Source organism: Bos mutus, chromosome 12 (assembly GCF_027580195.1).
Source record: "Bos mutus isolate GX-2022 chromosome 12, NWIPB_WYAK_1.1, whole genome shotgun sequence".
Classification (NCBI taxonomy): domain Eukaryota; kingdom Metazoa; phylum Chordata; class Mammalia; order Artiodactyla; family Bovidae; genus Bos; species Bos mutus.
In genome coordinates, this window is record NC_091628.1 from 16,020,340 (window position 1) to 16,046,656 (window position 26,317).

Sequence of the window (26,317 nt, forward strand, 5' to 3'; positions counted from 1 at the left end):
ATTATTTGTCTTGATTGAACAAGATATTCTGGTATCAACATACCCATACGTAAGATCTGAAACAAGTAAGCTGATCTCCTATCAATCCTATCAATGATGGATTACTTTTAGAAATCACTTTGAGATTCAAAGGTACAAGTGACTTTAACTCATCTCTACTAAGTATTAGGCCAGACTAGTTCACACATGACCTCCAATGTGCTTAAGCACTTGAGAGTAACCTGTACTTAGTAAGCTGGTGGCAAAGAGATACTGCTATTCACCCTTTCTCTCTCTCTCTCTCTGTTTTTTTTTTTAAGCTATTTAATGGACTCACACTCCCATCTCTAAAGCTTTTTCTACTTAAAGCACTTTCTAACATTTCATGGGAAAACTTTAAAAAACAACTTCACTTTTAAAAAAGCTGGAATGAACCTCAATAGTTATTTAATTCAAACTCATCACTGTATACATGAAGGAACAGAGGTCAAGAGCTTAAGTGGTTTAGTCAGCCCCATACATGGTGGGAATTTGCAAAGATTAGAAACTATTCTTTAGAGACATCTAGAGAAACATAAATTGATGACAGCATAAATTGAAAAGAACTGAAAGAATTAACGAGAGACCCTCAAAGAACAACCCCTGTACTTTTTTTTTAATCAGATTCCTTTGTAAATTACTCTTATACTCTGGAACAACCACAAGATCTGACGCTATTTTAGCCATTTTATAGTAGCCTAGGACCTATGGGTAGGTCCGTAGACTTTCCCTGTCTAGTATCCACAAGATCCTCATCAATAACTTATCTCCTCTGCCTACATCCATAAACGCCACCTAAGGATAGAAGCCCTAGGCAAGAATCTGACAATGTCTCAATTTTTTTTGACTACATCTATGACTTCAAGTCCTCCTCCAATACCAAGTGTGCCTAGAAATTTGATCACTTCGCACTAGGTTCTCTTTTATGATGCCCCCAGCTGTCTTTACCAAAGACACTCAGTTCCTGTATTTGCTCCTTACCTTCCTTCCCATCCTTTCACTAAAATTATTCTTATTTCAAAAAATGACTTTCGGAAGATTAAAGAAACATCCTCCTTACAAACAATCAAAAAGTGTATGATTTATTATTAAAAGGATTCATATACCATAAAACTCCCTTACCACAAAACAAAGCATTCTTGTAAGAATCAACTGCATACTAAATTTCCCTTTCATTAAGGAAACTGTGTTTAATAAATAGTATTTTGAAATAATTAAGAGTTTTCATTCAATAAGTAGTCACTAAAAATATACCATATTCCCAGTCAACCTTAGTTGTTGATAGGTCTAAGAGCATTTTCCCCACTTACCAATGTTTTATATATACTGCTGTGCTGATCTGGTTCCAAAATCATGTATACAAGCAATAATTCTCTAAAATACATGCCCTGTCTAGTCCCTATCTATGCATCCATCATTTCTAGAAAAAAAATAATTATTTCTTGCACTGTTGACTGGAGAATAAGTTCAACATGTTTCATAGGAGATGCTATGTGATACAGAGACTTTAAAAGCGCACATTAAATAGAAATGCTGTTGCAAGTAAGCACATATTTCCTGAGTATTCTTTATGTTAAAAAAAACTAACTTAGAAGATTTTAGGAAAAAGGCTTGCTAAGTTAAATAAACAACAAGAAGCTTAGACAAGAATTACAGAAAGAGATGAGAGTGATTCAATTGTACTGCTTCAACTGTACTACTTCAATCTCAGCTTGAAGACGGAATAGCAAATTCAAAGTTAATGTAATGCTCAGGAATCTAAAAACTGTCTTGCTTACTTCTTTGTTGAGTTAGACCTGGAAAATTGATCACTTGGTTCCCATGGACCTGCTGAACATTCCCCCAGCCCACACCTCTTTGTTAAGACATCTCTGATATGTTCCAACTCTGCTCCCTGGTTTGTTGCTTTTCTTTTAACCTCTTCTGTTGTTTTTAAAGAATTAACTAAGCAATTAGACGGACACTCTTAAGAACCATATAGTCCCAAATTTCTAGAACTTGAGACTACTCAAGTAAAACAATGTACCGAAAGAAAGCAACAACTTAATATAAAATAAATGCCCAATTACATATATCTATAGCTTACATTTCCATGTCCTTAAGCACCTCCTATTGCCCTAAAGAGCTCTGATCCACGTGTTACAGAAAATGTAGTATATAACACAGTTCTCTTCTATCCCTTATTCTAACAATAAATCTGAATGTCCGATTTTTTAATAAAGAAAATATCCACTCACATAAAAGAACTCTAAAAAACCCACAACACTGCCGAGTATTTACCTTCCCTCCTTTCATGACGCCGATCGTGAGACTGTGAAGCTCGCTCATGATCGTGCCTCCCCTTCTCTCTCACTGGAGAGCGATGTCTTGGAGGGCTTTGCTTTCTCTGAGGAGAAGCCAGAGAATGTGAAGGATAGGGAGAAGCAGAGCGGCGTAAAGGTGGAGTTATTGTCCTCTGATAAGACGGTGAAGGAGTTCTTTTTCGGCGAGGAGAAGGAGAATGTCTTTGAATCGACGATCCTGACTGTGAGGAAGATGAGTGATGTCTAGAAGATATTGGAGAATGATGTTGTCCTGCTGGGGAAGTGGATCTGTAAAGAGAAACAATAAAAAACTGGGTTCAAGAGCCTTCACTTTCCACCAAAGGAAAGTCTTTTAAAACAACAACAAAACCCTGAATATAAAAGTTAAAGCTAAAAGTGTGAATAATAATTTTAATTCAAAATGATGTAAATCATTAACAGGTTGATTTTTAAGTCAGTTTGAGGCAACAGTTCTAGATGAGACACATATTGACCTCCTGAGCTTTGGCTCCAAGGCACACTTCCTTTTTCCAGGTAACATTCTCCCTGATCACAAACGGTTCTTATTATCACATAAAGTACGGAATTCACTCTTAACCAGAGATGATCTCTGACAGTGTGAATGGGTACTTAGAGGACAGAATCCACAAAGAACTAAAGAGAAAACATACCAGTGAGATCTAGATAGATATTACTGGCTGTGAGAATGCCTATAATTCAGGGTTGTGGGAGAAACGAAAAGCTATCACCAGCTATACCAAACATAAAGTTTGACTGCCTGGGCTGACATGTAGGATGGGGAAAGAACACTAGGGTTAAGGACAGGACATACTGCCTATACTGTCTTTATCTTAAATAACCTACCTTTCACTCTTGGGCAGTACAAATTGAGATTTAGTTCATAAGCTTTGGTTTAACTAAGGCTCCCTCTACTCCCTTCAAATCATGTTGCTTGACTGCTGCCAGAGAAATAACTTAAAAACACATGAAGCACATCTGAATCACTCCTACGATTTGTTAGGTCCTGGGCTCTGTCTACAATGAATATGCAAAAGTTAAGTGTGACGGAGAGCTAGAACACATGCATTTGCACATTAACTGAAAAGAAACATGACTAACATTTAAAAAAACAGCATTCCAGACATCACATACTGAGATACCACATACTGAGATAAATATCATATTTCTCAAAGCAATCATTTCAAGGCTACATGGTTGCTCAAAAAAATTATGAGTTCCTGTTAACATATTATGGAATTAACTTCAGTGTCTATGATGAGTATTTTTTAACTTCTGCAATGCTGACAAAGTTATTAAACCAAGATTTCTCAATCTTGGAACTACTGGCATTTTGTATGCAGTGCTTCTTTGTGCTGGGGGCTATCCTGTACATTGGAGGATGTTGAGATCATCCCTGGCCCCTACCCATAGAAGCCAGTACCATCTGACTCCCACCCCCATTCATACCAGTAAAAATTACTTCATATAGCTCCAAATGTCTCCAGGCAGGTAAAATCAAACCTTCTGGAGAATCCTTGCCCTAAACTATGTTGTTTATAAATGATGCCTTAGTAGAACTTTTATCAATAAAAGGTTTAAATCTATGAAATACATGTTGCTGAGCCAGGAAAGTGGTCTAATACATTGGAAAGGATTTTGTAAAATAATGAGTTGAGCGAACAGAAACACTTTTTGGATAAAAGTTGACAGTAAAACAACAACAATCAATAAATATCAGCTAACTAGAACACCACACTTATCTAAACATTCTAGCTATTTATGATTACAAAACTTTCATACTTTTAATAAAAACTGTTATTCTTTCCTTATATACAAAAAATAAGACATAAACCACCAGAGTTAAACTGACTCTAAACTGGAATATATTTACTAACAGGTATGAGCAGAAATGCTCCATGAGTCTTAGCCAAATCTGGAAAACCATTTATGACCAAAGGCTACTCATATACTGAACAGAAAAATTATTGCAGGACTGAGAAATTCTCATTCTAATTTGACTATTGTTTGGTGCTTTCCAAATTCAATTTCCTTAGGTTCTGATCAATTTGGAAACACCTAAATTGAAAAAATAAACAATGTAGCTCTCCACTGAACTGACATTTTGCTTAACTTTGAGTTTATTTCTGAGATAAACTCAAATTGTTTCAGGAATGTCTGCAACTCCTTTTGGTGATTTGTTCACAAACTTAAACAGTTCACAATACAGTCTTTTAAAAAACACATTACAGTCTAATCACATCTCTGTTCAAATTTGGTGTCTACTGTTGCTGTTGTTCAGGTATTAGGACATGTCTCTTTGTGACCCAATGAACTACAGCATGCTAGGCTCCTCTGTCCTCCATTCTCTTCCTGAATTTGTTCAAGCTCGTGTTCACTGAGCTGGTAATGCTGTCTACCCATCTCATCCTCTGTTGCTTCTTTCTCTTTTGCCTTCTATCTTTCCCACCGTCGAGGACTTTTCCAATGAGTCAGCTCTTCACATCAGGTGGCCAAAGTATTGGAGCTTCAGCTTCAACATTAGTCCTTCCAATGAATATTCAGGGTGAATTTCCTTTAGGTTTGATCTCCTTGCAGTCCAAGGGACTCTAAACAGTTTGCTCCAACACCACAATTCAAAAGCAACAATTCTTACACACTAGGCATTGTTTATGGTCCAACTTTCACTTCCAAATGGGACTACCTGAAAAACCACAGCTTTGACAACACAGACCTCTGTTGGCAAAGTGATGTCTCTGTTTTTTAATACACTGTCTAGGCTGGTCATAGCATTCCTTCAAAGGAGCAAGCATCTTTTAATTTCATGGTTGTAGTCACCATTAACAGTGATTTCAGAACTCAAGAAAATCTGTCACTGCTTACACTTTTTCCCCTTCTAACTGTCATGAAGTGATGGGAATGGATGCCACGATCTTAGTTTTTGGAATGTTGAGTTTCATGCCAGCTTTTTCACTTTCCTCTTTCACACTCATCATGAGACTCTTTAGTTCCTCTTCACTTTCTGCCATTAGAGTGGTATCATCTGTAAATCTGAGCTTATTGATATTTCTCCCTGTGATACTGATTCCAGCTTGTGATTCATCTAGCCCAGGATTTCACATGATGTACTCTGCATATAAATTAAATAAGCAGGGTGACAATATACATCTTTGTCATATTCCTTTCCCAATTTTGAACCAGTCAGTTGTTCCATGTCCAGTTCTCACTGCTGCTTCTTTACCCAGATACAGGTTTCTCAGGAGACAGGTAAGGTGGTCTGATATTCCCATCTTTTTACAAATTTTCCAATTTGTTGTGATCCACACAAAAATGGAAGAAAAACTTCAGTTCAAGCTTAGATAATCAAGCTATCATATTAAGGACTGAACACCAATGTGTTGTCAAGTTATGTTCAGCATTTTAACCATATTTTTCTACTTATCCTTTTGGGCAGGGAGAGGGGAGTTTGTTGATTAAATCATCTGTTATCAAATGAATGTTTGCGTCCCCTCCCCCTCCTACTCCAAATTTATATGTTTGAGGCCTTAACCTCCAATGTGATGCTATTTGGAGGCAGGGCCTTTGGGAATAATTAGGTTTAAATGAAGTCCTGAGGATGAGGCTCCCATAAGGGGATAGTGTCCACATAAGAGGACAAAGAGAGAGACTACAGAGTTCTCTCTCCCCTGTAAATGAGGACACAGTGAGAAGACAGCCACCTACAAACCAGGAAGAAGGCCTTCACCAGGAGCCAAATCTGCTAGCACCTTGACCTTGGACTACCCAGAAACCAGGTCTGTGAGAAATAAATGCCTGTTGTTTAAGTTACCCAGTCTATGATATTATGTAAAAATCACAGCATTTTTACATTTTTTTCTGTTACTATTTTTTTTTTAAGTCTGAAGACTGAAAAATAGTGAAAAGACAGAGAGGATCTATTACCAAAACAAGATGAGTCAAATTATGGATATAAGCCTAATTGGTCCCACACCTATGTTCATTCTGCATATATAAAAGACGTGACTCTAGGTTATAAAACAGTTTTGAAATCTGACCTAAACTATTAGCAATTAGGCTTCTAGAATATTGCAGGGATGTAGTAAAATACATTTCACATTAACTAGTACACTCTAGTTCCTGAAGAATTATGGATGGAGGTTCAGGCCATTGTATAGGAGGCAGTGATCAAGACCATCCCCAAGAAAAAGAAATGCAAAAAGGCAGTCTGAAGAGGCCTTACAAATAGCTGAGAAAAGAAGAGAAGCTAAAGGCAAAGGAGGAAAGGAAAGCCATACCCATTTGAATGCAGAGTTCCAAAGAAAGCAAGGAGAGATAAGAAAGCCTCCCTCAGTGATCAACGCAAAGAAATAGAGGAAAACAATAAAATGGGAAAGACTAGAGATCTCTTCAAGAAAAGCAGAGATACCAAGGGAACATTTCATGCAAAGATGGGCTCGATAAAGGACAGAAATGGTATGGACCTAACAGAAGCAGAAGATAGAAAGAAGAGGTGGCAAGAATACTCAGAAGAACTATACAAAAAAGATCTTCAAGACCCAGATAACCATGATGGTGTGATCACTCATCTAGAGCCACACATCCTGCAATGTGAAGGCTATGAACAAAGCTAGTGGAAGTGATGGAATTCCAGTTGCGCTATTTCAAATCCTAAAAGATGATGATGTGAAAATGCTGCACTCAGTATGTCACCAAATTTGGAAAACTCAGCAGTGGCCACAGGACTAGAAAAGGTCAGTTTTCATTCCAATCCCAAAGAAAGGTAATGCCAAAGAATGCTCAAACTACCACACAACTGCACTCATCTCATACGCTGGTAAAGTAATGCTAAAAATTCTCCAAGCCAGGCTTCAGCAATATGTGAACCGTGAACTTCCATATGTTCAAGCTGGTTTTAGAAAAGGCAGAGGAACCAGAGATCAAATTGCCAACATCATCGAAAAAGCAAGCAAGTTCTAGAAAAACATCTATTTCTGTTTTATTGACTATGCCAAAGCCTTTGACTGTGTGGACCACAACGAACTCTAGAAAATTCTCACAGAGATGGGAATACCAGACCACCTGACCTGCCTCTGGAGAAATCTGTATGCAGGTCAGGAAGCAACAGTTAGAACTGGGCATGGAACAACAGACTGGTTCCAAATCGGAAAAGGAGTATGTCAAGGCTGTATACTGTCACTCTGTTTATTTAACTCATATGCAGAGTACATTATGAAAAATGCTGGGCTGGAGGAAGCACAAGCTGAAATCAAGATTGCTGGGAGAAATATCAATAATCTCAGATATGCAGATGACATCACCCTTATGGCAGAAAGTGAAGAAGAACTAAAGAGCCTCTTGATGAAAGTGAAAGAGGAGAGTAAAAACGTTGGCTTAAAACTCAACATTCAGAAAACTAAGATCATGTCATCTGGTCCCATCACTTCATGGGAAATAGATGGGGAAACAGTGGAAACAGTGGCTGGCTTTATTTTCTTGGGCTCCAAAATCACTGCAGATGGTGACTGCAGCCATGAAATTAAAAGACACTTGCTCCCTAGAAGAAAAGTTATGACTAACCTAGACAGCATATTACAAAGCAGAGACATTACTCTGCCAACAAAGGTCTGTCTAGTCAAAGGTACAGTTTTTCCAGTAGTCATGTCTGGATGTGAGAGTTGGACTATAAAGAAAGCTGAGCACCGAAGAATTGGTGCTTTTGAACTGTGGTGTTGGAGAAGACTCTTGAGAGTCCCTTGGACTGCATGGAGATCCAACCAGTTGATCCTAAAAGAAATCAGTCCCAAATAATCACTGGAAGGACTGATGCTGAAGCTGAAACTCCAATACTTTGGCCACTTGATGTGAAGAACTGACTCACTGGAGAAGACTCCAATGCTGGGAAAGACTGAAGGCAGGAGGAGAAGGTGATGACAGATGATGAAATGGTTGGATGGCATCACGAACTGGATGGACATGAGTTTGAGCAAGCAAGTTGGCGATGACAGGGAGGCCTGGCGTGCTGCATTCCATGGGGTCTCAAAGAGTTGAACATGACTGAGCAACTGAATAGAACTTAACTGAGTACACTCTAAAACTGAATGATTTCCTATCAGAAGGGAAAAAAGAGGTGACATTTGACACTCAAATAAAGAACAAAGGAAAGCTTATTGCACAAACAGAAGCCTCAATACCTTAAAACAGAAAACTGTAGACTGTCAGCAAGTGCACTGTGATTTATAAAACACAAGGAAAGCTAATCTTTAGCTTGAGTTGATGCCATTCAAAAGCTTTTTAACGCTGCTATAATTACGACACAACATGGAATGAGAATATTCAGGGTATACTTGAGGAAAAGATATGAAAATTTATGCAATTTAAAATGAAAGTTCCTTTCATTTGAGATGCAAGTAATTCCACCTACAAACCGATATGTTTACTCCAGACTTTCTTAAAATTTGTAACACCAATTTTTCTCAATAAATGGTTTCTATGTCTCAAATATGAAAATATGCTTATATAATGTAACTAAGAGAGTCAATTCTTAGGTTGATAAGAAGTCCGGGGTCCCTGAGGAGGAGGAGGAGGAGGGGGAGGAGGAAAAGAAAAGGACACATGTTTTTTTCTTTAAGCCCAGAGCTGATGATTACACAAGAAAACAACTCAGCTTAAATTCTGTACTAAGGATTATATAACAACAATGTATCACCGATTCAATGGACATGAATTTGAGCAAGCTCGGGAACTGGTAATGGACAGGGAAGCCTGGTGTGCTGCAGTCCATGGAATCACAGAGTCAGACAGGACTGAGTGACTGAACTGAACTGAATTGAACTGAACATAACCTGCTTGAGGACATGTTTCTCCTTCTTGAGAACCTTCTGACTAATCCTGTCATCTTAAAATGTATATTGTGGGAGTGGGTCTTATAAAATCTTTTTATTGTTAGTTCTAATTCCGTTACTTTAAAATGTGTATTATGGGGGTGGGTCTGATAAGGCCTTTACAACCTTTAAACATTCTTTTGATTTACTGTAATAACCAATTACAAAAGTATATAGCTCCCTTTGCTAAGACTAGCAGGGGGCACTGTCCATCCCCCTCTGATGTTGGTGTCAGAAGCTTTCTCTGTCCCTTTTTCACTTTAATAAAACTCTGCTACACAAAAGCTCTTGAGTGATCAAGCCTGGCTCCTGGTCCCGAAGCTAAATCTTCTTTGGCGATCACAAATCTAACTGTTCACTGTAAGCTATCAGAGCTAAAATTCATAATTCAACCTTTAAAATCATCATGCAAAAAAGCACACTTAAAAAACACTAAATGAACTATGGACACTATCAAAAGCAACTCTCCTTTCAGTGGTAAAATAGAACACAAAATGGTACACATTTCACACATAGAAATATTTAGGCTTTATTGTTTACACAAGAAACTTATTTTAAAAAGTAAGTCACTACTAGGTATAAAATAAGCTACAAGGATTTATTGTACAGCACAGGGAATATAGCCAATATTTTATAATAGCTCTAAACGGACTCTATATAAACAGGGGCTTCCCTGGTGGCTCAGATGGTAAAGAATCTGCCTGCAATGTGGGAGACCTCAGTTTGATCCCTGGCTTGGGAAAATCCCCTGGAGAAGGAAATGGCAACCCACTCCAGTATTCTTGCTGGGAAAATTCCATGGACAGAGGAGCCTTCTTTATTGTAAGTTTCAGGTGTACACATAGTGATTCAACATTTTTGTAGAGTATGTGCTTAGTCGCTCAGTTGCACCTGACTCTTTGCAACCCTATGGACTATAGCCCGCCAGGCTCCTCTGTCCAAGTACTAATAACTGTGGTTCAATTTCATTTTTGTATTTATGTAGAAATGAATTATTTAAAAAACCTCAATTAAAGAATAAAGAAGAATGTTAAGACTTATTATCAGCACACCCTTCAACCATATTCAAGCCCAGAATTAGGTGCCATTTAAATAAAGTGATTTTTCAGAATCTGGCTCAAGAGACTTACATGACTAGAGTGAACTAAAAATTGTACCCATCACTGTGATCAAAAGTCAGAAGAAAATATTCAGCATCCCTAGCACATGAAGAGACTGTTCCCAAGCTCTTGGACTGCAAGGAAATCCAACCAGTCTATTCTAAATGAGATCAGTCCTGAGTGTTCATTGGAAGGACTGATGTTGAAGCTGAAACCCCAATACTTTGGCCACCTGATGCGAAGAGGTGACTCTTTTGAAAAGACCCTGATGCTGGGAAAGATTGAAGGCAGGCGGAGAAGGGGACGACCGAGGATGAGACGGTTGGATGGCATCACCGACTCAATGGACACGAGTTTGGGTAGCCTCCAGGAGTTGGTGTTATACAGGGAGACCTGGCGTGCTGCAGTTCATGGGGTCACAAAAAGTCGGACACGACTGAGCAACTGAACTGAACTGAAGAGTAAGACAGCTGGTAGTTAAAATGTAATAAAGCCCAGAAACAATGCACACCAGCATAACACAAATTTAAGACAACTGGCTCCTATCTTCTATTTGGCGCATCAAGTTAAAGTTATCCCTTTCTCCTGAAATAGGATGGAGTGGTGAAGAGATAGAGGATCAGCCCCTGCCAAGAAACAGCAAGCAATCCAGTCTTGGGGGAGAGAGAGGTAAAGAATGGTTTTCAAGTCCCTAGACCAACTACTCAGACTCACAATGTTTTCAGCTCAGGCCAACAAACTGTATGTCAAATTAGGGAGATTCTTGAAATCCCTGCCACTGTCTCGGGAGTTCTATCCAATGACAGGTCATTTAACTGTCAGTAAAAAAAAAAAAAAAAAATACCACCAGACAGAATCGAACCATAGCCAGCAATAGATTTCGATAGTGTGGCTGGTTATCTGTTATTTCATTAATCTCACTACATACAACACAGTCCCACATATTTACTGGGTTGAATTTTCAGCCTCTATATGCTATTTTATGCATTTCTGATTGGATCAATCATTAAATAGGGCTAAACTTTGCAACTACTTAATGCTACTGAAAACCTCCCTGAAAAACAATTTTCTTCTTTAGTCTCTAAACATCATAGACAAAGGGTTGAGAGCACAACTTCTGGAACATAAATACCATTCTAGATTTTGGCTGCAAAATACAAGCTTCTCTTTTGGTTCAACAAATTTTTTCAATATCACACCTATAAAAGAGAGCCCAAGCCTTGATCAACTGGACTAAATATAAAAGATTTTGCCCCCCTCAATGCAGTTATTTTGATATTTATAAAATAATTTCATTTTAACACAAGGTTACCATGAATAGGGGCTTCCAAGTGGTGCAGTTGTAAAAAATTTGCCTGCCAATGCAAGAGACACAGAAGACATGGTTCAAACTCTGGGTTGGGAAGATCCCGGGAAGAAGGAAATGGCAACTCACTCTAGTGTTCGTGGCTAAAAAATCCCATGGACACAAGAGCCTGGCAGGCTATAGTCAATGGAATTCCAAGAGTCAGCTACAACTTAGTGACTAAACAACAATTATGAATTTAGCATATAATTATGTTGAGCTATATTTATTTAAGTGTCTTAATTTTATATCCCTAGCCTAAATTATGCACCTAAAAATACTTTTTAGGTCTACAGACAAGGCTCAAATAAATGCAGAAAAAAAGACACCAACTCAATCAATTCCCTACCTAAATACTAAGGTTCCATATTACTATTAAAAGGTTTGCATATCCTTCATGATATTATTTGTGCTAAAGTCCACTAATTAGGAAGATATTACAAATTCACCAATGATTTTAAAGTTTGAATTTTAAATTTATATTACACTCCTTTTTACCTTATAGATGTGATACTGGCTTTTTCTTTTTTGGGAGTACGGTTCATTTACAACATTGTGTGAGTTTCTGGTGTACAGCAAAGTGATTCGGTTATATTTCTGGTGATTGCGTATGTGCGTACAGTGACTATATATTTTTAAGTATCTTTCTTTTTGGTGATATATACTAAAATATATGCAAATGAAATAAAGTAAGATGTCTGGATCATCAAAAAAGCAATAGAGTTCCAGAAAAACATCTATTTCTGCTTTACTGACTATGCCAAAGCCTTTGACTGTGTGGACCACAACAAACTCTAGAAAATTCTCAAAGAGATGGGAGTACCAGACCACCTGACCTGCCTCTGGAGAAATCTGTATGCAGGTCAGGAAGCAACAGTTAGAACTGGACATGGAACAACAGACTGGTTCCTAATAGGAAAAGGAGTACGTCAAGGCTGTATATTGTCACCCTGATTATTTAACTCATATGCAGATTACATCATGAGAAATGCTGGGCTGGAGGAAGCACAAGCTGGAATCAAGATTGCAGGGAGAAATATCAATAACCTCAGATATGCAGATGACACCACCCTTATGGCAGAAAGTGAAGAGGAACTAAAGAGCCTCTTTATGAAAGTGAAAGTGGAGAGTAAAAACGTTGGCTTAAAACTCAACATTCAAAAAACGAAGATCATGGCATCTGGTCCCATCACTTCATGGCAAATAGATGGGGAAACAATGGAAACAGTGACAGACTTTATTTTCTTGGGCTCCAAAATCACTGCAGATGGTGACTGCAGCCATGAAATTAAAAGACACTTGCTCCCTGGAAGAAAAGCTATGACCAACCTAGACAGCATATTACAAAGCAGAGATGATACTTTGCTGACAAAGGTCCGTCTAGTCAAAGCTATGGTTTTTCCAGTAGTCATGTCTGGATGTGAGAGTTGGACTATAAAGAAAGCTGAGCACCGAAGAATTGATGCTTTTGAACTGTGATGTTGGAGAAGACTCTTGAGAGTCCCTTGGACTGCAAGGAGATCCAACCAGTCCATCCTAGAGGAAATCAACTCTGAATGTTTATTGGAAGGGCTGATGCTGAAGCTGAAGCTCCAATACTTTGGCCACCTGATGCAAAGAACTGACTCATTGGAGAAGACCCTGATGCTGGGAAAGATTGAAGGCAGGAGAAGAAAGGAATGACAGAAGATAAGATGGTTGGATGGCATCACTGACTTGATGGACATGACTTTGAGCAAGCTCTGGGAGTTGGTGATGGACAGGGAGGCCTGGCGTGCTGCCATCCACGGGGTCGCAAACAGTCAGACACGACTGAGCGACTGAACTGAACTGAAGATGTCTGTTGGTTTGGTTTAGTCACTAATTCGTGTCTGACTCTTGTGACCCCATAGACTGTAGCCTGCAGGCTCCTCTGTCCATGGGATTCTCGAGGCAAGAATATTGGAGTGGGTTGCCATTTCCTTCTCCAGGAAGTTGTCTGGGGTTTGCTTCAAAATAGCACTGGAGTGGGGAAGAAGACAGGGGTACAAATGAAACTATGGATATGAGGATCATTATACTACTGTCTACTTTTGTGTGTGTGAAATGCTCCATAATAATGTTACTGTAACATTTTTCCATTCTCTCTATATAACTGAGTAACATTAGCATACACTTACTCAAGAAACCTATCAGTTCATTTTATAGAAATGCTTATTGAGTGCACCCATGGATTCCTCCCTGACCTGTCCTTAATGGACACAGAATAAGATTCACCAGTCCACACTATGAATGGCAGATACTTAATAAATAAGATGCTGAATAAACCAAAGAATTAATCCAATATGTAACAGTCTTTGTCAAAGGTCTGAAACATTCTGATTTTAATTATTCCGATGTGCACAATCACTGAAAGAAAATAAGACTATCAGTTTGGTGGTAAGCTGTTTATTCTAGTAAGGTGATGTCAGTCAACAAATTCTGAATGATCACACCTGTCTTTAAAATATCTGGGTAAGACTCATACAGGCATTTATATTTCTATCAAGACATATTCAGGTTAATTACAATAAAGTGATAAAAAAAACTTACTATGCTCTTTATATTATCTTATTAAACCATAAAATTCTGCAACCTAGTATTCTGATTAAAGCATATTAACCATCCTAAAACTGTATTTAACCAGCAGAATGAACTATATGCAATAATTAGCTAACTTTTCTGGTTAACTACTATCCAAAAGGATTTTGTGTTTGCTTAATCCCTTGTTCCTAAACTACACTAATATACTGCCTCACATTTGAGATTCAGCAAAGTGTATAGAATATTTTCATGGACATTATTTGCTTCAAAAACAACTACATGACAGAATTTAGTGTTATTCAAATTAACAAACTATTCTGGGAACAGAGTATATTCTTAAGTTTGACATGGACAATAAAGATTTAGGAGGAAAGCACTTGAATTCTCGATGCCAGTAGTGCCAAAGGTCTAAAGAATGATTAATAATTCTAAAAAACTTTTAGAAGGCTATGGACATACTCCCCCTCACCAAAACACACACAGGCAAATTCTAACTCACAAATCAGACCCTAAAATCCAGGTCAGTCGCCCTTGATATAGAAAGTTGAAGAACTAACTGAGACACAGAAGACAGGGAGAAGGACTTCAAAGTCATAGAATCGTGTGGCTTTGTGGCATCATCTGTCTCACATGTAGGCACATACATTTGGACCACCCTTTAAGAAATGTAAGTGATCCCCTAAATCCAATAGGCCTAGTAAGTCTTCTTTACTTGAAAGGAAAAAAAAAAAAACCCTATACATGCAAAGATGTTATTTTACACATACATGATTACTATATTACTTCCACCTGTGGTAACAAAGCTTTGGCTAACATTTTAGTTCACTGGTGCATCACTATCTTTTAAAACAGTGTCCCCCCCACACCCCACACACTAGGAAGTCAGTAACAATTGAATGAATAAATGTATCAGCATACTTTCACTTAAGCCCAGCACATTCTGATAACCAAAACACTCCCAATAAGCCCATTATAACAACTAAATTAATTTTAAAGTACAATTGTCTCCAAAAGGAATTTAGATACTAATCTTCAACCATATATCCCAGAATCTGAAAGCAATGACAAAGATTCTTAAATACATGGTTTGGCTTTAGAATTAATAAATTCCTTATAAAAGTGAAAGAGGAGAGTGAAAAAGTTGGCTTAAAATTCAATATTCAGAAAATTAAGATCATGGCATCCAGTTCCATCATTTGATGGCAAATAGATGGGGAAACAATGCAAACAGTGACAGGATTTTTTTGGGCTCCAAAATCACTGCAGATGGTGGTGACTGCAGCCATGAAATTAAAAGACACTTGCTCCTTGGAAGAAAGCTATGACCAACCTAGACAGCATATTAAAAAGCAGAGATGATACTTTGCTGACAAAGGTCTATCTAGTCAAAGTTATGGTTTTTCCAGTAGTCATGTTTGGATGTGAGAGTTGGACTGTGAAGAAAGCTGAGCACCGAAGAATTGATGCTTTTGAACTGTGGTGTTGGAGAAGATTCTTGAGAGTCCCTTGGACTGCAAGGAGATCCAACCAGAACATCCTAAAAGAAATCAGTCCTGAATATTCATTGGAAGGACTGATGCTGAAGCTGAAACTCCAATACTTTGGCCACCTGATGTGAAGAACTGACTTATTGGAAAAGACCCTGATGCTGGGAAAGATTGAACACAGGAGGAGAAGGGGACGACAGAGGATGAGATGGTTGGAAGGCATCACCAACTGGATGGACATGAGTTTGAGCAAGCTTCAGGAGTTGGTGATGGACAGGGAAGCCTGGCAAGCTGCAGTTCATGGGGTCACAAAGATTTGGACACAACTGAGCTCAACTGAATGGAGATAAGTTAACAAATCTGCCTTAAAAATAAACAAAAACCTATTAATCAAATCAGTTTCTCCTAACTCAAAGCGGGCCCTTTCAACCTTGTCGAACACCAAAGTCAAACTGGACCCCTTTAGGGGTTTCAGGCTTTAGGACTCCAGTGCCAACAGGGTACCTGTGCAGCCCTTCAGTAATCTGCTGCTTAGTTTCCTTACACAGAAGAAATAAACCAAATTCAGAGTTTTCCATACAGAGAGCAACAGGTGAGTCCTAGACATATCTTATTACTTCTGATACAGACAGTCAAGGAGAAAAACATGGAATGGCAAACTACCCCAGGGACATAAGAATCACCTCTCACAACAGATTTCTGGGTCAAAATAACAAAATAACAGCACTAAGAATCATTAGAGAAGAATAAAGACTTCAGCAAGAACATTTAACATGATTTATACCTGATTTACATGTCATTTTCAAAAACTAACCTATCAGACTGAGTAAGATAAAGAGTATATTTTAGGAAAATATGTTCAAGAATTATGGATGTTCCAGTTAACCAATTCCTATTGCTCCACTAAGACATAATGTTGCTAGATCCTACAACAGCTGACACAATCATTCTGGTTCTTTCAAGTCACCGGAGGGGGGACAGAAAGAAAAAAAAAAAAATTTCACCTAAATGAGTTAGACAAGATGATCTCTCACAAAGACAAAAAAAGTGGTGGCGGGGGGGGTGGTTAAGCGTATCACCAAAATCTATTTTGGGGAAAAGGATGGGTTTTATTGAACTTACATATTATAAAGTTGTATTAACTGCTTACTGAGTGGATAATTTATCCTGAATGATCTCAATATAACACAGGCTGTTTATGAAAAATCCACAGCAAACATCCCTCTCAATGGTGAAAGACTGAAAACTTTTCTCTAAGGTACAAGGCAAAGATGCCCACTTTCACCACTTCTATGTAACTCAGTACTCGAAGTTCTAGTCAGGACAATCAGCTAAGAAAAAATTTGTAAAGGCATCCAAATTGGAAAGAAAAAAATAAAATCTCTACCTGCCGATGGCACGATCTTATATTTAGAAAACACTACAAATTTCACATTGCTAGAATAAACAAGTTCAACAAAGTTGGAGGATGCAAAATCAACACACAAGATCACTTGTGTTTCTACACAGTAACAACAAACAATTTGAAAAGGAAATTTAAAAAATAATTCCATCTACAATAGAAAACACAAAAAACACAACATAAAAAATACTTAGGAATAAGCCTAACCAAAGGGGTCAAAGACTTGTATACTGAAAACTACAAAACTATGTTAGACACAAATAACCAGAATGACGTTCCATGCTCACGGACTGGAAGATTTAATATGGTTAAGAGGTCCATACTGTCCAAAGTGATTTACAAATTTAATACAATCCCTGTCAAAATCCTAAAGGTAGTTTTTGCAGAGGATTAAAAAACCACCCCAAAATTTACATGCAATTTCAAGGGATTCCAAATAGACAAAATCATTTCAAAAATAACAGTCAGAGGATTCATGCTCCTGATTTCAAAATCAGTGCAGTTCAGTATTATCAGTTCAGTCACTCAGTTGTGTCCGGCTCTTTGAGACCCCATGGAATGCAGCATGTCAGGTTTCCCTGTCCATCAACCAATTCCCGGAGCTTACTCAAACTCTTGAGTAGGTGATGCCATCCAACCATCTCATACTCTGTCGTCCTCTTCTCTTCCCACCTTCAACCTTTCCCAGCATCAGGGTCTTTTCCAAAGAGTTGCTTTTTCGCATCAGGTGGCCAAAGTATCAGAGTTTCACCTTCAGCATCAGTCCTTCCAGTGAATATTTAGGACTAATTTCCTTTAGGATTGACTGGACTGGATCTCCTTGCCATCCAAGGGACTTTCAAGAGGCTTCTCCAACACCACAATTCAAAAGCATCAATTGTTCGGCATTCAGCTTTCTTTATAGTCCAACTCTCATATCCATACATGACTACTGGAAAAACCATAGCTCTGACTAGACAGACCTTTGTTGGCAAAGTAATGTCTCTGCTTTTGAATATGCTATCTAGGTTGGACATAGCTTTTCTTCCAGGGAGCAAGTGTCTTTTAATTTCATGGCTGCAGTCACCATCTGCAGTGATTTTGGAGCCCAAGAAAATAAAGTCTGTCACTGTTTCCACTGTTTCCCCATCTATTTGCCATGAAGTGATGGGACTGGATGCTATGATCTTAGTTTTCTGAATGTTGAGTTTTAAGCCAACTTTTTCACTCTCCTCTTTCACTTTCATCTAAGGTAATCACAATGTGGTACTCGCACAAAAACAGACAAGAAGACCAACAGAGTAAAACAGAGAGCCCAGAAATCCTTCCTTCCATATATATGGTCAAATGATCTTTAAGGGCGCCAAAAACACTCAATGGGGAAAGGAAAAGTTCCTTCAAAAAACAGTGCTGGGAAGTGTGCTTTTCTACACACAAAAAATGAAGTTGGAAGCTTATCTTACACCATACACAAAAAATTAACTTAAAAGGTATTGAAGATTTAGATGTATGGTCTAAAACTATAAAACTCCTACAAGAAAACATAGAGGAAAGTCTTCATGACACTGGAGTTGGCAATGATTTCTTAGTTCTCATATCAAAAGCACAGGCAACAAAACCAAAATCAACAAACAGGACATATCATACTTTAACAACTTCTGCGCATCAAAAAACACCATCAAAGGAATGAATAGGCCACGTATGAAAAGGGAGAAAATACCTGTAAATCATGTACTTGATAGGGAGTTAACATCCAGAATAATGGATTTCTATAATTCAACAAGAAGAATCAAATTAACTCAATTTAAAAATGCATAAAGGACTTTAAATAGACATCACTCCAAAGATGACATACAAGTGGCAGGCAAAGAAAAGATGCTCCATATCACCAATCATTAGCAAAATACAAATCAAAGTCACAGTATCATCTCACACCAGTCAGGATGACTGCTATCCAAAACACAGAAAACAACAAGTGTTGATGAGGATGTGGAGAAACTCAAACTCTGTAACCCTCTTAACAGGACTGTAAAGTGGTGCAGCTGGTATGGAAAACAGTTATGAAAGTTTCTCCAAAAATTAAAAATGAAACGAAACTACCATATGATCTGGAAATCCCATTTCTGAGTCTATGTCCAAAAGAACTGAAAGAAGGGTCTTAAAGAGATGTTTACATACCCATATTCATAACAGCACTATTCACAATCGCCAAGAGGTGGAAGCAGCCTGTATGTTCACTGACAAATGAATGGATAAACAAAATGTGGCATATCGGTGATGGAATATTATCCACCCTTAAAAAGGAAAGCAATCCTGTTATGTGCACAGCGTGGGTAAACCTTGAAGACCTAATGCTAAGTAAAATAAGCCAGTCGCAAAGAGACAAAGTGATTCCATTTATGAGGTAGCTAAAGGAGTCAAATTCACAGAAACAGACAGAATAGTGGTTACTAGGGACTGGGGAGTCGGGGATAGGTTGTTTTAGGGGTACAGAGTTTCAGATTTGCAAGATAAAAGTTTTGGAAATCTGTTTCATGACACTGTGGAAAAAAAAAATATATATATACACACACGCATATATAGAACAATACTGAACTGCACATTTAAAAGTGGGTAAAATTAGAAATTTTATGTTTCTTAGGTAATAATGATTTGTTATGTTATTAACATTTATTGAAGTAGTCATACTTCAATATGGTAATTATTAGGTAGAGTTTAAAAAACACTAAAAAATCCAGGATAGTAATGCCTGAAAGCTTCTGAATAGTATTACAGATTTTAAGAAAGTAAGATTATTAAAAATCCCACTTACCTCGGCTTGTCTCTTTTTTCTCTTTGTCTTTCAAAATCTCGTCCTCTGTCCTTTCCATCTCTTGGTTTTTCCTCTATCCTGTCTTTCAATTTATATTTTTCTTTGTATTTTTTCCCCAGAGCAATATCTTCCTGTATAGGAGGGGGAGGGCTAGGAGTTCGAGGTCCTTTCTTCTTACTTTGGTTGCTTTTTGAATTCCTAAAGTTAACACAAAGCTGTCAGAAGTCTAAAGACTTTTAGAAGGTGAAATAAGGTGTTTTTTGTTTTTTGTTTTTAACAAAGCATGATTAAAGAATGGTTAGCACTCCTTTCAGTAACTTGCCATTTACTATTTTATATACTAGTAATCAATATCCCCCCCCCAACAACAACAAAAAAAAACAGAGAAATGAGGAAAGATTTACTTGCTACCTATTTCATTAACAGTGCTTACTATATAATTTTAAAAGGTAGATTTCAGAGAAAAGAAAGAGGTGGAATAGGAAGAGATTCAGGAAAGAAAATGTCATTTAAAAAAAACTGAAAAAATTTTAAGATTATAAAAAAGTAGATAGAAAAGTAAAAATCACCTACAATTCCATTACCCAAGGACAGCCAATAGTAACACCATGGATAAACGTCCACACTTTTTCTGTCTCTTTTCCTTTTTTCCTCCCTGCCCACCCCCATATGCACAGTCATAATGCAATGTTTTTTAAAAATTGTCTGTACTAAATACAGTATTGGTACATTTCTATAACAAAAAGTGGATTCCTATAATTATTCTTATGGACTGTACAGAATTCCCTTAATAGATATGCTCTATAACTTCTTTCAACAATTTCACATTTATAAGGTTTTTAGGTGGCTTCCATGTTTTCAGCATTATAAAGGACATCAAGTATAAATGAAACCCTAAGCATTATTAGTAAATATTTATTTAAATCTTTGTTTTGTATCTTAAATATTCATTTAAACCTTTTCCAACTCTTAGACTACAGAGATGATCTTTTAAATTTTAGAATTTTGTCTTTCATGGTTTTACTCCATCTGGAACTAAGTGCTATAACTCTGAGCCCTTACACATTACAAATTGTCTGTCTTCATACCTTGACAGTGGTTTGACTGAATACTAGAGCATTTCAGAATGATATCCTTTTCCCTCAGAGCTCTATAAATACTGTTACAGTATCTTGCAGCATTTAGTGTTTTGGATGAAAAGTCCAAAGAGTCAATTACTTTTCCTATGCAGGTTTTTCAGCTTTGCTGTTGGTATGCTTGTAATACATTATTCCTTGGAAATTAAAATTTTCATCAAGATAAATCTAGGTTTTCTTTTTTAAATTTTTCCAGTACTCAATGTGCTGTTTCAATCTGAAACCTTAAGTGTTTTGCTCACTGTTTTTCCTATTCTTATTTCATCCGTTCTCCATAGGACATAGGACCTCCTAAAAAGACCTATGGTCTCACTAGGTCTCTCTAGTGTGCTTTATTGCAGTTACTGCATATCTCCTAGGCCACTTCTCCATTATTTTTCATTATTCCCATCTCTCCCTTTGCTTTCCAGTATCTTAAATGTGTTTTCAAATTCAGTAAGTTTTCTTTTATTTCTAAATTTGGCAATCTCATTATTCTGCTATTCCCAGTACAAAAATCATTTTCATTCCAAAATATCCTTGTTCACAGACTGCTTTAATTTTTTCACGATCAACTGCTCTCAACAGATCAATGCAATATCCTCTCAAATCATACTAAAATTTTGAATGAATTTATTGTCTAAATTCATTCCTATTTTCTGAAACATGGATGGTCAGTCTGGTACTGAGTTTTAAAGGAGTCCTTTCTTTTCAGATATCTGGAAAGTTTTCACTAGCTATTTATTTCAGTACCTATTGATACTTATAAATGATGACCTAAGCCAAAATCCCAGAACTTACTACCTGTGACCTAGAGTTCTCTAGCCCAAGATTCCTTAGCTAAATTAAAAAGTTACCGGTAGTATCTTCCTCAAAATTGCTGATGAGACTAAAAACAGATAAAAAAAGGCAACTGACTCAGAGTGGGCATTCAGAAAATTTGCCTTAGTCTTTCTCCCTACTTATTATCACAGACAGGGTAAACCATCTAGCAAGTCAGAAATTATTAAAATATGACCAAATCTGCTTTTCATCTTCGTCTTCTGCCAAAAACCATTATTAGCTACATTATCTCACTGCATATTTATGAGATGACTGAAACTTTTAATGTATTTAACAGATAAGTGATAAATGTCTTTTCCATTTAAAAGACACACTGGGGGTGGGGGAGGGAAGCAGAAGAGGAAGGGGACATGTATACTTATAGCTGACTCTAGTTGTTGTATTGGAGAAGGCAATGGCACCCCACTCCAGTACTCTTGCCTGGAGAATCCCATGGATGGAGGAGCCTGGTGCGCTGCAGTCCACGGGGTCTCGAAGAGTCAGATACGACTGAGCGACTTCACTTTCACTTTTCACTTTCATGCACTGGAGAAAGAAATGGCACCCCACTCCAGTGTTCCTGCCTGGAGAATCCCAGGGACGGGGGAGCCTGGTGGGCTGCTGTCTATGGGGTCGCACAGAGTCGGACATGACTTAGCAGCAGCAGCAGTTGTGGTATAGCAAAAACTGAAACATTGTAAAGTAATTGTCTTCCAATTAAAAAAATGACACACTAATCAACAGTTGGTACAGATAGTATCAAAATTACTAAAAAGCCATTTTTAACCATTATCATTTCAAAATGATAGAGGAATTCTTGACACAAACTGTATTTTCACATTACTGCCTGTGACAGAGACTAACTAGGTATTTACTGAACTTTTGTCCTGGCCATACTGTTGAACAATACTCTAGACATTTATAAAGTTAGATGTGACCAAATGACCAAGTTCTGGCCAAAAGAACATAAGAAGAAGTGATGTATACCACTTCCAGGCCTAATTAATAAAAAAGCCTCTCATATTCCAGGTAATTATAGACTATATAACTAAATAAGTACAATACTCTTTTTTTCTTTGCATATTTCATTTTTTGATCCCAATAATATAGGATAGTGAAGCCACAGTCAGGAGCTTAGTTACTCAATATCCATGTATAGGAGAGTCACCTCTTAATCAGAAACACCCATTTCTTACTTGAGTGAGAAATAAACTTCTGGTTGTGTTAAAAGTTTAAAAATAAAATAAAATTAAAAAATAAATAAATAAAAGTAACAGTAGAACTATAATTGGAAAATGTTGAAATTTTTATTTCTGTTCAACTAACTCCAAATAAACTTTTAATTTAAAAAAAAAATAAATAAATTCACATTCTGGGAGTAAGCTATCATAACAACCAAGATTATGCCATTACACTCATTCAAGTGCAGAATTTCTTCAAATAACTTAAAAAATATATGTATTCAATAGTTGGGAAACAGTTGTGTTACAGATAAGAGTTTACAAGTGTCTTCCAACAGAATGGGCCAAAATTGGTCTTGTGCACTCTGCAGTCAGCAAGATCTTTCAACATTTTTTTAAGTCAAATGATCGTCCTTTTAGGGGCACAGAGCCCACTTCCTATTTGTGGCACAGAGCTCAATTATCTACTTCCACCACTTTTTAGAGCCTCTCTCTCTCTCTCTCTCTCCCCAAAACTTAATTCTTTTGAATAGCTTTTGACATACTTCATGTATCATCTTAGCATAAAGCTTAGTATCAGACTATCTCTCACAACAAATGTCACAGAAAACTGCTAACTTTCAGGGAGAAGTGTGAGTCTTAATTTGTCTGTGATTATCTCTGCCCCTTCAATATGATAACCACGTAAAACCAAGGAGTTAGTTTACCTGATTTCCCCCTCGGTTTACTTACTGGCATTGGTTGCAATATTCCACTGAATTTTAACTGAAATTCTAATCATTATTTGTTGTTGAATGTCTTCAAACAGTTTATCATATGATCCACAATGAAACTATAAGTTGATGATCTGACACACACTAGGCAATTTAAACTGCATGACTACAGAAGTGCTATATCCAACTCAGTGTTTTCTTTGTATCTTCAATGTACTGTTTTTCAGATCCTTCTGTTTCTATTATTAAATTAATGATGCATCTTAAACTCAGGATCACATAATACAGAAATATAATAGTTAAATCAATATAATTATTCATGTGTGCATGCTAAGTTGCTTCAGTGATGTCTGACTCTTTGTGACCCCATGGACTGCAGCTTGCTAGGCTCTTCTGTCTATGGGCTTCTCTAGGCAAGAACACTGGAGTGGATTGCCATTTCCTTCTCCAGGGATCTTCCCAACCCGGGGATTGAACCTGCGTCTCTTAAGTCTCCTGCATTGGCAGGCGGGTTCTTTACCACTAATGTCACCTGGGCAGCCCCCAATAATTCATGCTCAATATTGAAAGGATAAGTGAATCACCAATAAGAGTGTTAGAGAAGACTATAGGAAAAACAGAATGAAACTAACCCTTCAACTAAATAGGTATCAAAACTTTCTATGAAGAGATTAAATACTGAAGATTTCATAAACACGGATAAGAAAATAAAAAGGAGTATTTCTGGCATGCTGGGTTTTGGGGGGGAAATAAATGGAATTAGGGGAATTTATATAATTGGTTAGTTAAAAGGAAAAAGAGCAGGTGGGTTAAATAGTATCACTCTGTAGTTTGACTTCTTTCATATCCCTTTACTCAATTCCAGGAGCAAAGGAGAGAATTAAGCCTGCTTTACAAAGTGTCTTATTACAGCACAAAGCTCTTTGAAGAGTAGGTACTATGAAAGACAGAATAGTGAACCATCAAGATGCCAGTCTTCAGGGAGCTTAAGTTTAATAGAAGTTGTAAAACATGTATGCCACAGCTAAAATATAATAATAGAAATAGCAGCTAGTATTATGCAAAAGGTATAAATAAAATCTGATAGATATACAAAGGGAGCAGAAATTATGTTCAGTAAGGAGAAATGTGAAATCTTAATGGAAAGACAGAATTTGAGCTAGACACTGAAGGACTAAAGATGACGAGTGTAGGAGGAACATTGGACAAAAATATGGACAAGACTGAGAAGATCAATGTATGAATTCCCTTCTAAAAAATCTGAATTTCATTCAACAGAATGGAAAACTACTGAGTTTTTCAATGGCGTAATAAATTAATAGGAATTTTTCTTTTAAGATAACTCTTACAACATTTGTAAAGTGAACGGTTATGGCAGCTGAATGAATATGTTTACATGTGTGAAGGAATGGACCCTAGATAAAGTAAATATAGTTTGTAGGATGATATATTAATAATAAACTAGGCAAGAAGTAAATGAAGTCTAGAATAGGGTTAAAGCCTCCAGAAACTAGAATATAAATTTCATTATAGGATCATACAGACATCTACCAACTGGTCAAATATTGAGAAAAGGTTTAGCCTTGTTCTTAAATAATAAGTTACTGTATGCCCTTTAATTGAAATCAAATTTAAAGAGTACAGATGACACTATATGGAAAACTATCTCCTGCCTTATTTTCAACCCTCCAGTATAATTTATTTCTATCCTTATTCTTTCAACTGGCTACTACAACAATTCTAAAAAATGCATTCATACTGCTTCATACACCAGGAGACAGAAGAATGTTGTTCACTGTGCATAATTTGTAATAACTAAAACCTGGAAATGACGTAAATGTTCAATAACAAAAAAGTAAATATATATATTAATATGCAAGAACTATGGCTATATATATATCAACATAGGTAAATGTAAAAAACTGCAAAAAAAAAAAAGCTAAGTAAAACAGTAAATTGCAGAAGAAAAGTTATATCTATATTAAGACTAAATAAATGAAAATATTATATACTGTAAGATAATACGATATGGAAGTATAAACACACATGCACAAGTATCATAAACAACAAATTCAAGAGGGAAGGACAGGAAATACACCTGCTTAGTTTTTTGGGGAAAAAATGTTCTGAAGCATATATAGGTATGACACAGATCTTTGTTTCATCGTTCTCTATAATTTTAAGTGGAAACTTTCCATACTTTTTTAAGAAAAAAGCTTATATGAAATGCTCAATGTATTTAAAAGTATCCTTTTGTAATCTACTAAGTAATTCTTCTGAATATCATGTCAGAAAAAGCTATTTTATTCTGGCACTATTTATCACCCTACTGACCTCTGCTGGTCCAACAATGGAGAGGAAACTGCAGTTGTCTTCCTGTCTTTCTTGCTAGTTGAAGATGATGACTTAGGGCTTGATTTTCTCTTTGGAGATTTGCTAGACTTTCTTAGAGAAGGTGACGGAGACAACTTTGATCTAACCACTTCTGGTGAAACCTTTCAAAAGAATTCAGTAAGTCAGAAAGTATACCAATCATGGTTGCTTCAATCAGACAAAAAGCAACAACAACAAACTTCAGATAAAACATTAAGTGTTATGAC

General features: G+C 37.0%; 1 protein-coding gene across 5 annotated transcripts in view; it reads right to left on the reverse strand.

Annotated features, from left to right (window-relative positions):
* ZC3H13 (zinc finger CCCH-type containing 13) overlaps window positions 1-26,317 on the reverse strand; it is a 102,358-nt gene that overhangs the window by 34,553 nt on the left and 41,488 nt on the right. For all 5 annotated transcript variants that reach the window (XM_005896746.3, XM_070380278.1, XM_070380277.1 and 2 more), the window contains exons 7-9: window positions 26,052-26,212; window positions 19,887-20,084; window positions 2,299-2,609 (exon numbers count right to left, since the gene is read on the reverse strand). In XM_005896746.3, the coding sequence (XP_005896808.1) occupies window positions 2,299-2,609; window positions 19,887-20,084; window positions 26,052-26,212 (670 nt within the window). The remainder of the gene's footprint in view (window positions 1-2,298; window positions 2,610-19,886; window positions 20,085-26,051; window positions 26,213-26,317) is intronic.